Source organism: Loa loa, assembly GCF_000183805.2.
Source record: "Loa loa unplaced genomic scaffold supercont3.421, whole genome shotgun sequence".
NCBI lineage: Eukaryota > Metazoa > Nematoda > Chromadorea > Rhabditida > Onchocercidae > Loa > Loa loa.
This window is the reverse complement of record NW_018108601.1, coordinates 37,466-49,522: the sequence shown is the minus strand read 5'-3', so window position 1 is coordinate 49,522 and position 12,057 is coordinate 37,466. Positions and strand designations below refer to the sequence as shown.

General features: G+C 32.1%; 2 protein-coding genes and 1 non-coding gene across 3 annotated transcripts in view; all 3 read left to right on the top strand.

Moving 5' to 3' along the window:
- Window positions 1-364: 364 nt before the first annotated feature.
- On the top strand, window positions 365-9,560 carry LOAG_07617 (DNA-directed DNA polymerase III; the record flags this gene model as incomplete). The annotated part of the gene is made up of 23 exons (XM_003143150.1): window positions 365-432; window positions 1,102-1,202; window positions 1,467-1,556; window positions 1,843-2,009; window positions 2,168-2,324; window positions 2,467-2,666; window positions 3,046-3,160; window positions 3,461-3,627; window positions 3,731-3,835; window positions 3,909-4,052; window positions 5,098-5,208; window positions 5,439-5,630; window positions 5,736-5,941; window positions 6,046-6,198; window positions 6,613-6,826; window positions 7,085-7,222; window positions 7,469-7,675; window positions 7,771-7,848; window positions 7,964-8,083; window positions 8,221-8,374; window positions 8,458-8,630; window positions 9,077-9,174; window positions 9,464-9,560. 23 exons carry the CDS (start codon window positions 365-367, stop codon window positions 9,558-9,560), a joined length of 3,255 nt encoding a protein of 1,084 aa, XP_003143198.1.
- LOAG_20097 lies at window positions 4,982-5,054 on the top strand. The gene has a single exon. It is a non-coding gene; the product is annotated as a tRNA-Thr (tRNA).
- A 1,393-nt stretch (window positions 9,561-10,953) lies between the features above and the next one.
- Window positions 10,954-12,057, top strand: part of LOAG_18647 (hypothetical protein) — a gene marked incomplete at its 3' end in the record, with an annotated part of 7,189 nt that continues 6,085 nt past the window's right edge. The window contains exons 1-3 of the mRNA XM_020451311.1: window positions 10,954-11,096; window positions 11,239-11,424; window positions 11,706-11,878. Coding sequence (XP_020304915.1) covers window positions 11,239-11,424; window positions 11,706-11,878 — 359 coding nt within the window. The 5' untranslated portion in view covers window positions 10,954-11,096. The remainder of the gene's footprint in view (window positions 11,097-11,238; window positions 11,425-11,705; window positions 11,879-12,057) is intronic.

The following is a 12,057-nucleotide window of genomic DNA, read 5'->3' as shown; positions in this document are numbered from 1 at the left end:
TGTAATATTTGTCGCTATGGGAAAGATATGGATGCACCACAGTTCAAGGAAGCATAAGAATTGAGAACGATGTCTTACTTTGTAGAAATAGAAACAACTAAGAAGTATGACGTATTGAGAAGATATAATAGATCGAAGTGTTTTTATGTGTGCTTCCTGATCGATTTTCAGCTGAAAGCAGTAAATCGAATTCGCTTATTTTCTTACTCTTGTCATATTAACGTCACATCTAATAGAATTCATCAGGTCTTTGTATTTTAGCAGTTATTTTTTGTGTGGCTATGCGGAGACGAATTCAGGAAAATCGATTGACGTTATATTTATAATAGCTACTGGTGAATGTATACTATACGTCTGGTATAGGATGGCATCGCCGATAGGTAAGCGTGCAGCACGATCAATACCATCATTGACAAAAGCAAAACGAAACAGGTTATTTGAATTTCACCCAGTTAAAAATAACAAATGTGTTTCCTGTTGAAATTTTCCGTAGGATAAAAAAGGTAAATCCATGGTGACGCGTATTTGGTGATAATGTGGCATACAATAATAATGTAACTACATGTGAAAGTCCGAGGCAAAATTCCCAATGTTTGATTTAATTCATTCCATGATTGATTCTCGGTTAGTTTCGATCTGCTCTCTTACAGTCCGAAAAGCGGAAAAGATATTTCTAAATTGATATATAAAAATATTTTCTCGCCTGCATGAAGCCTTCTGGAATAGCTCCACCGTATTTCACATTTTCCATTCTTTGTGGTAGTGTCATACATAAGAGTAGTCAGAAATAAGTAATTGTAAATGAAATGGTTTTTCCTTTTCTTTTTTTTTCCAAATGTGAGAGATGTTGTTGAAAGCTTGGGTTTATATTGGACATTCTTCGCAAAGATTGGGAAGTATAGAGGATTGGGCTGATTTTAGAAAAAAGTTTTTTCCCCAAGCGACTGATATCCTAATTTTATTTGATGATTAGTTACAACTATCTGAGGAAGCGTATTGTTAAATTGTCTATATCATTTTTTTATTACTTGGCTATCAATAACTCTATTATTTTTATAACCATTGTTTTGTTACTTATGTTTTAAATTGATTCAATTCCAGGCCTGTTACGGATGAGCCATCAGTTTTCGTAACACAACTGGCTTCACTAGCACCATCAGATGATGCTTCAGGCAAAACTGCAATTAACCAGTTTGAAACGAGTCAGTTTTCTTTTAATCCAAATATCCTGAGCTTTTGGATATGACCAAGAAATGATTGGTGGCAGAGCGCCAAATGCAGTAATAAAACACTGTGTGCAATCTCTAAAATATTTTATGGGAGTAGCACCATCAGTGTATCTTTATATTAATCGTTACCTTAGCTCGCTTTTCAAAGCATTATTTAAACTTTTGCACTGAATTTTATTCACAGATGAAGTGCGACTATTCATTTGGATGCTTATCCTTGTATTATTTACAATTCAGATCGTATTTGGGCTCGTCCACCAATCCCTGATGAATTACATACAAAACCGGAAATCGATTTTCAAGTTGTTGACGTCGATTATTATATGAGTAAGTGAAAATTTTTAAGGACAAGACTGAAATTCTGATGTCAAATTAATGTTGAAGCAACGAATATCAAATCTCTCCCTCTGAAAATGCTACTCCGAAATTGAAACAGCCCACTGTTGCTATAATTTAAATTTTTGACGTCAGAACTTCATATAATTTAACGTTAAATTTCCAGTAATAACGTAAAATTATAACTTGAAACACATGTAGAATTACCACCACTTTGAGAATCACCTGTTGACACCGTAACATTATAGTGTGATTGCTTGCTTCATTTTCATTTCAGATAGTGAAAATAACGTTACCATTCGTTTATTCGGAGCTACTACTAATCAGAATTCAGTTTGCGTACAAGTTCATGGATTTCTACCTTATTTCTATGTATTGCTGGAAATTCCGTTCGATGAAACGCATATAGAATATGCGAAGAAATACCTAAATGATGTTATTAAGGTTAATTTATTTAAATTTGAGGGACTTTTATTTTTTCTAGAGTTCCAGTGGTTTTGTTTAAGCTACCCTATGATTTGTGCATTATTTTGAATTACTTCAAAAGACGATATTTCTGAGTTATGGTTTTAAAATTGATTGGTCAAAATTGGTCACTTCAGGCTCAGGTTCCCGCTAATATTGGTATCCCGAAAAATGTTGATAATTTAGTCGTTGATCTCGATATTGTTTATGGTGCCAGTATTTACGAGTATAAAAAGGATCTGAATCAGAAGTTCCTGAAAGTATATGTTTGTTCGCCGAAACTTCTTAATCTCTGTAAGCCACGGAATTTTATAGCAAAATTTACTATAGTCAAATTTTGCATCTTTTGATAACTCTCACGTTTTTGAATTTTTTGTTGCAACTTCTTTCATTATTTTTGATTATGATATAATGGCTTTGAATCTGCCTTTTTTAGGCCGACGAGTGTTTACCAATGGAGTGAGCTTGACCAAAGGAGGGCGGACTGAGTCATTATCATGTTTTGAAACGAATATCGACTTCGAAATTAGATTTATGACGGATCATAATTTGGTTGGTTGCGCCTGGGTTACGTTGCCATCAAAAAAGTACCGAATTGTTACAGGGAAGGAAATGATTAGTCATTGTCAATTTGAGGTTTAGTTTATTTCTGTTTAGTTTTTCTAAAAGAAAAAAGTCAAAATATCTATTAAAATATCTATTAATGATTGTGTAAGTTTGGGAATTTCATGGGAATTATTGCAATTTAATACATATTTCTAATTAATTGTTGTGAACCATTGCCCAATGAACTTTTACAGAATATTATATTAAAATCATTTATTGCATTATTATACAGAATATTCCACACATTAGTGCCTTTATTGCATTATTATGCCATATTTCCATAATACCTAACAATTAAGAGCCACTGGTTTAATCTTGCAGTGTCAAGATTACTAAAGTATTCTTGCAATTTCTATGAAAGATAAAGTTCCAGAATAAACGAATCATAGTCTTAAAAAAATATTTGCAGTGTTCGATAAACAATACAGACCTCGTTATTCACTCGCCTGAATCATCGCCAAGATGGTCTTCAATAGCACCATTGCGTATTCTGTCGTTTGATATCGAATGCACGAATCGACAAGGTTAGGAAATTTATCTCTTCATTTCCGAAAATTCCATGTTGTCTTCTTCAGTTCATAAGAACCATATCTCATCGTAACATGAATGAAATTGCGTCTACTATTTAAATGATCGTCTTAGAAATTTCATATGATACTGGAAATGGTCAATTTTGAATGCGTTTCATGATTAAATTAAATTCTGTATGGATAAATCTCACTGCATTGGTTGGAGAATGTATATCTGTTGGCTCCCAGTTTTCCGAAATTTTGGTCTGATATATTCGTTTATTTCCCTAAATATGTGATTATCACTGTTTTCAGGAATATTTCCGGAAGCTCACACGGATGCTGTTATACAAATAGCTAATATGGTCAAAATTGAAGGCGAGAATGAGCCATTTATTCGGAATTGTTTTGTAATTGGTGAAACTGCTCCGGTCATTGGCAGTCAAATTATTGTTTCTAAATCAGAAGAAGAATTGCTCAATGTGAGAGGAATTCTAAAATTTTCGGTTCTAATAACGAAATGAGCTTTAATTCATTCCCTTACTTCCTACGTTTGTTCGGTATCGATTGGTAAATTATTTCCAGAAATGGGCAGAATTTGTTCGTATTGTTGATCCAGATCTCATTACCGGTTACAACATCCAAAATTTTGATTTCCCATATATTGTTGAACGTGCTCGAGCATTAAAGGTTTGTTCTCTTCTCTTTACTTTAAAGAAAATTTCCATTGAGAAAACAATTGGCTCTAATTTTACTGATTTAGATTGAAAGTCGAGCAACGATGCTAGGACGTATTCCAAGTTCACTTTCAAAGGTTCGAGAAATGCCTTTATCTAGTAAACAGATGGGTAATAGAACGAATAAAGTAACAAATATCGAAGGACGGGTTGTTTTTGATGTCTTTCAAGTAAGTTGGTTTATATTTGGCATAATAACTTCATAAACAATGTTACAACTAAGGTATACATGTATGTTAGTATTGCATAGGCAGGGAGATAATGGATTAAAAATCTTTTATTCTCTTTTTCTATAAACAGTTGTCAATTATTCTCTAATCAAAAGAAATATGTGCACTGCACGGTTATTGTAAATTTTCAGTTAGATAAATTTGCGATGTTCAAAAAGTTTAAAGTTCATACCGAATATAAACATTGAAAAATTATAAGAGTATGAACCTGAATGGTGGGAGCAGAGAAAGTTAATAGGGTTTAATAGAATAAGTTGACGGCGGTGCAACAATAGAATCTTTGAAAACCAATAATAAGATACATGCATAAATTTCATTAGTAAATAAAGGCAATGATGATTAAGTCGTGAATTAAAAACCAATACGCAGTCTATAATTTTACTGGATACGAATATAATTAGGATTCTTCTTAAGTGGATTTGTATTCTCAAAACACGTGATTCTCAAATTTGTAATTTGCATTTATTCAGTCTAATTATCCGATTAGAACAGTGGTTTGGATTGATTGGTTTGGAGTGTGGAAAGTAAAACACACAGATTACTTTAGCAGTTAATCTGTACAATATTTTACACTTCTTTATATGAAAAGATGGTGAAGGTTTTTTCTGTTCTCACAGTCGTACACGGGTTTTTCATTCGAATTCCTATAGATTTGCAGAGCCTTTTAAAATCTATTATCCGTTATTAACGTTTTCTTCACTCGTTTTGCCTGAACTTTGAGTATGTCCAGCTGTTGGTAACTTTTATAATAAGTGGTTCAAGTTGTTAGGATGAGGCTTAAAATCCACTTTATTTTGGTAGTTCCATTTTTGTCCCTGAAATATATTACTTTACTAAGGAGGAGGAGCGGTGGTGGCCTGCCGTGGGTGGCCGGATTAGCTCAGTGGTTAGAGCGTCTGTCTTGTAAACAGAAGGTCGCAGGTTCGATCCCCGCATTCGGCATGCTGTGTATTTCTAACATAGACCTGATTGAAACTGGATTTAGGTCGTTTTGCGAGATTATAAATTACGGAGTTATTCGCTGAACAGTGTAAGCTACCATTTTTTATGTGAACAAAAGGAAGATGTGGATTATGCAATGATTGCAGACTTGCAGGTGCGTCAATTTATGATCTCGATACGTTGAGGGATAACTTAATTCATGTCAACTTCTAGAATTTTCGAAATAGTATGAAAAGATATGTAGCTTACTTCAGTTATAATAAGTTAATGTTACCCACTATCATATATTACTTGTGGAAGAAGATGGAAAGACGTGGTTACAACTCGTTTTGTGTCTACAAATGTGTAATTATTGATATTTAACTTTTTTGGAAGAATTTTCAGAATGGAAATGCTCTTACGCGTCGTCGACTAGCTATTTACTGTATGAAAGATGCCTATTTGCCGCTGAAGTTACTTCAAAAATTGATGTCCGTCATTAATTATATTGAGATGGCACGTGTTACTGGTGTTCCTCTCGACTATCTGCTTTCTAGAGGTCAACAGGTCAAAGTTATGTCACAGATCCTACGAAAAGTATGGGTTTTAATAAAATATACCGGAAAATGTACAGTATTTTTCGAATTGTTGTTCGGGATATATTGGAACTTATAGAGAAATGGAATTTTCTATAAATTCTAGGCAAAGTCGATGCATTTCTTTCTACCAGTCATTGATGTCGTACAACCTGATGATACCTACGAGGGTGCAACAGTAATCGATCCTATTCGAGGTTTCTACAATACTCCAATTGCAACGCTTGATTTTGCATCTCTGTATCCGTCCATTATGATTGCCCACAATTTATGCTATACCACATTGATTCGACGTCCAATTGCATCATATAAGTAAGTTGTTTGAAAGCAATGAGAGGTTAGTAGATCAAAAAATATATGATATTAGCAACCTGTTTGCATTTATGTATAAGGAATGTAGTTTTTCAAATTTTTAGTTTGTCTGACTCCGATTTTGAAGTTACTCCGTCAAATAATCGTTTCGTGAAGCCAAACATTCGTCATGGCTTGTTACCACAGGTTCTAGAGGATTTACTGAATGCCAGAAAACAAGCAAAGAATGATCTGAAGAATGAACAGGATCCATTTCGGTAAAGGAAAAATTCATTTTTATTTTAAATTGATATTATTTGTTAAATGAGTACTGGTTAATCGGGTGCTTACACTTCGCATGATTAGTTAATACAGGGGACAAATTCTTCGGAAAATTTTTGCATTGAGCAATATTCAACGAGAAAATAATAAGGACTTGGAGGGGCTTTGAGAAAGACATCTATGGATAAATGATGGGAAGTAGCTGGAATTTGACACAGTTACATTACTTGATAATACAGGCTTAAAATGGATGCTGTTATTGATTATTTTTCATTTGCGAATACACGAGCATCTTATTGAAAATCTGACATGTCTTGCCTACTCGTCACGATCACGACTTGGTATTTAAAATATACTATTAAATCTAAAAATAATGTGGGAAAAAACTTGTTCTTTGCAACTTTTTTTAGACGTATGGTATTAAATGGTCGACAACTTGCGCTGAAAATATCGGCAAACTCGGTTTACGGTTTTACGGGCGCTTCGGTTGGGAAGTTACCATGTTTAGAAATCTCCCAATCAGTAACAGCTTATGGTCGTCAAATGATTGATTTAACGAAAAATGCAGTTGAGGAGATTTACAAAGAGGGTTATCTGGATGGCAAATGTCCGTGCGATGCGCAGGTAAATATTTTGAGCAAAAATTATGAGTAAGATTCTGGTATGAATTGGGTCAATTACTCTTACTAGCTAGCTGGCTGATCATTGAGAATTGTGTGCATTGAGAAAATTATATTTTAACATTTGGATTGAGAGAAATTATGCTCTAATTCGAAGTTTAAAACAAGGCTCAATTAAAAGTCAGTTTTTGATGGTACAATTGAGGAGGATAGAAATGATAACACAAATTCGCTGGCTTTTTCTGTTTCTAGCACATTTTAGGTTATTTACGGTGATACTGATTCAGTGATGGTAAAATTTGGTGTTAAAGATGTCAAGGCAGCGATGGAACTTGGTTTGCATGCTGCTACGGAAGTTAGCAAGAAGTTCATACCTCCAATTAAATTGGAATTTGAAAAGGTGTGTTGATTCTGTTTGCGTTTTCGGTCGCTGATTAAGAATGGTGAGCTTTTAAATTTCAAATGTATAAATTTCAAATCTCGCTGTGGTTTACTTACAAGGTAATGAAGGTAAGTTTTCCTGTATTTTGCTGATTTCTTTTTTAAACCCGCAAAAGCTAATACATTAAGCGATAGGGAAGCTGCCAGTTAAATAAAAGTCCGTATAATGTAATAAAATCAACTTTATAAAACTTATACATTACAGGTTTATTCACCGTTTTTGCTGATAAACAAGAAACGTTATGCTGGTTTATATTTTACGCGCCCTGAAAAGCATGACAAAATTGACTGTAAAGGATTAGAAACAGTTCGGCGTGATAATTGTCCGCTTGTCTCAAAAGTTTTGAGTACATGTTTAGAGAAAATGTTGTTGGAAGGTGATGCTACAAGTGCTCTGGAACATGCTAAAAAGGTGATCAGTTTTTTCACGTTCTATGTGTGCCGGATTGACCTTCCTGATTTTTTCACGATTTACGTTTTAAATTTTCATTGAGAGTTTTTAAACAGGTAATATCGGATCTTCTTTGCAATCGGATTGATATCTCAGAACTCATAATCACCAAAGAACTAACTCGGTCAAGTAATGTGAGTTTTATGGAAATTATTTCCTTTTTTTACTGGCTTGCAAAATTTATTTGTTCCCATTCAGTATTGTCTATACAACTTTTACTGTAAAACTTTCATTTTGTTTTCATTTCAGGCTTATGCTGCAAAACAAGCCCATGTGGTTTTAGCAGAAAGAATGCGGGAGCGCGATTCCGGGTCAGCACCGCGTTTGGGTGACCGCGTACCATATGTTATTGTTGCCAAGGGCCAGAAAGTGTGGTTACTATATTATATTTTTGTATGGTTACTATATTAATTACTATATGGCTATTTCCAGTCAAAATACCTGAAGTTTGATAGAACTGAAGGGTGTTGATCAAATCAACAAGATAATGTTTCATCATATTTTAGGTCCCAGCTTATGAAAAGGCCGAAGATCCTATATATGTATTACAAAACAATATCCCCATTGATACAGCCTATTATTTGGAAAATCAATTGGCCAAACCGTTGGCTCGTATTTTCGAACCCGTTCTGGGCGATAAAGCTGAATCAGTTTTAACAAGTAATGCTTTGAAGTTAGGAAATTTCATTGATTGAACAAAGAATATATGAAAATTTCTCATCACTGTTGCTCCTGATTTTAAGCTGGTGTACATACGCTGGTTAGGACAGTGGTGCAGTCGAAGAATTCGGGATTGTCGCAGTTTTTCCAGAAAACTGAGCGGTGCCTTTCATGCAAGAGTAGCTTACCAAATGGTGTAACTGATGCCACATGCACGCATTGCAAACCAAATGAAGGGAAGGTTTATATTACCCACGTAAGTTACAATTCTTCTCATGTGATTCTTGATTCGCATGTTTCTTGGTTCTCATGTTTCTCATGTTTTTCTCATGTATCATCTTCTCATTCGCATAATTTGGCCTTTTACGCATAATCTATGATTCATCGAATGTTACCAATCATTAAACAATATGCATACGTAATGATTCAATCCTTCTTTCTTTGATAAATATCATTTGTTCAAGTCAGTTTCTGTCGAACAGGTGCTTTGTAAAAAATATTTCTTTTTTAATGCTAATATTGTGTACTACAGTAATATGTGGATGTGTTTTATATACATAATGATAATACTTAGAATTTCATTTTCTCGAATTTTTTAAAATGGACTTTCGTTTCTTCAAAAACATGCTAAAAATTGGTGATTTTGACCAGAGTTATTCTGACCTACGGGCCGTCTTCATAAATTCTTGTTTACTGTTTCAGTTAGCTCTAATGAATGCTATAGAAAACCGCTTTGCACGGTTATGGACTGAATGTCAGAATTGTTCTGGGACAATGAACGAGGAAGTGCTTTGCTCTTCGTAAGTTTTCATTACTCGAAAAAAAAAACTTTCCATGAAAAGTTCTTGAAATTTCGGAAATAAGAAAAATTGTGGTTTTTTTGAGCAGGTTATATTTCTTATTTTTTATCATATCTGATAATTAAATGGAATTACCAAGAGAATACTTCTGTAGTTTGTTTTTCTGGCCGTAAAAAAATAGTTAGAAATAGATTAGTCCAAGTTTTTGGAAGTTAGCGGTTTTTTCCTAATTCGTAATTTAAGCTGATTTTTTATTGACCTTTTGGTAACACATGTTTTCTTTTTGCAGGAGAGATTGTCCAATCTTTTACATGCGAGAAAAAGTACGGTATGATCTTGCGGAACAAATGAAATCTCTTCAGCGATTTTACCTTTCAACGTGGTGATGAATTTATGTTGATAAAGTGTTTAACTTCCTGATTTATTTGTGTTAAATAATTACATCCGCCACCAAAAGCGACAAAGAAAGTACAGTGATGTAACTGGGAAAGTAAAACAATTTTCTGTATATGTGCAACAGCAGAAATGACCAGAAAATAAGGGGATGACGAAGTTTTTGGAAGAAAAAAAGTTTTAAGTCTTAAAAAAATCGATAAACACGCCGATACAACAATCCATATTTTATGTATGCCTAAACGAAAGATTTACGACAAACAGAAACAAGTGTGTTGCTTGCATTAATTGATATATCCTAACGAACAAGACTTCAAAGAAAGAAGTCGTGTGGAATTCGATAAATTTCCTTACTATTATTGGAATTTCATCCTTGTTTGTTTAAATTTCTTACTAAGCTATCTATAAACAGTAAAACAAATAGCGAATGATTCGAAAGAGTGATCAATCCATCAAAAAGAGTTCGAAAAAATGGAAGAAAATTTAGCTGCAATTGAGATACACGTATTACAATGGAGAGAAGTTGGTGGTGAAATAATGAGTTTTTCGAATGATTAGTTGAAGCTTTAGTTTAACACAAACTCGAATAATCCTAACAACATTTCATCGATTATCTGTCGGTCTAATCGTTAATGCTAAATCAATTGTTGCACACATCACAACTTACCACAACTGATATGTTGTTTAGCTTAAGACATTTCAAAATCTCTTTCTAAGATATTTCGAAATCTCTTTCTTCTATATTTTATAACTTTTGTTTCAATAAAAAAAATGATCCAAATTCTTAAATTTTTTACAATCCTAAATTTTTTCTAACAAAAAAAAAGTAAAATTTGCCTAAACTATTTCAATATTATATCAAATTTTTTATAACTTTATCTCTTATAGTATGTTTCTCATAGATAAATGATACGATATTTTTGGTAGAGTTATTTATAATCATTTTATTATAATATACCTTCATATATGACAGTTCATTGATATCAGCATTAAATTCTGGATTTTCTTCTAATTATAAATAAATTCATCGTTTGAATAAATGACAATATTTGTAATCTCAGTTGTAATATATGACAAAACTTCATTTTTATCATCTTATCATCCATATTTTTCATATCAAAATATCTCCTTTTTTCTTATACTTTATATATTTTTGATGTAATCATATTGCTTCATTTTTTTACTTGATATATTTTGGTTTTGATCACGTTGCCTTAAATTTTTTTGCTTTGATCACGATGCCTTAAATTTTTTGCTTTGATCACGTTGCTTAAATTATTCGAATAGTTTGAATAATACTATTTGACTATAGTATTAATCAATTACTGTTACATTTTTGATCTTTATCACGTTGATATTAATACACTTTCTAATGATTAATGTAATAGATTATCAAGGATGAATAGCAAATGTGACATATTATCTGGAACAATACCAGAATTTGTTTATAAATGTGCTGGAAATGATCGAGTTGCAGCTGTATTTGATCATGAAAAAATCACTTTTACATTTGCAGATGTAAAAAAGAAGTAAAATTTCATTTTTTTTAAAAATAAGTTTGCAAAAAATAAACCTTTTCTTCTTCAATTTTTTCTGTTATTTTAATTTTCGAAATTTCTTATAATTTGCTAAAGTTGAAAAATTGTATTTTAAATAAAAAGTGTTTTACAGATGGATACATTAGCAGCAGGCCTATTATCAGTAGGCCTTAGGCCACAAGATCGTATTCTTATTTGTGGCTCCAATACAGCCCATTTCTTTATTTGTCCATTAGCATGCACAAGAGCTGATTTAATCTTTTCCTTGATGAGTCCAAATTTTGCGAATGCTGAACAACTTAAATATGCTCTTGCTAAGGTATATTTTTATTTTAATTCTAAAATTTAATTTTGAATTTTCAAAAATTTCATTGTTGAATTTTAAAGCACAATTCATTTTCTTTGTTTGCATTTACTTCTTGTAAATTAATTAAATTTATGATAGAAAATGATAAACGCATTAGTCAATTATTGTAACCAAATTTACACTTTTTAGTAAGAAAGAAATTCAAAAAAGTTTTTTTTGAATATAAAATACTAAAAATAACTTTTTAATTTAATGATTGTAAAATTGTTTTATTTTAATTTTTTATTTTACAGGGTGAATTTCGTGCTATAATTTGCTTTCCAGCTAAACGTGAAGCTGAATTTTTGAGTAATTTATTAAATGAAATATTACCAGAATTAATGTATTCAATTAAAGGCCGATTATGTTGTAAAGCTTTGCCAAAATTAACTCATATTATTACGGCTGAAGAAGAGCATAAACATGCGTATGTTTTAATAATTCTTTCTTTAAATCTAATTTTTTATTTTTGAATAAAATTAAAAAGAATGATTTTTGTTTTTTTTAAATTCAAAATTTTTTATCGATTTAAAATATTTTTGAAATAATTATGCGGGATATATATATATATATATATATATATATATATATATATATATATATATA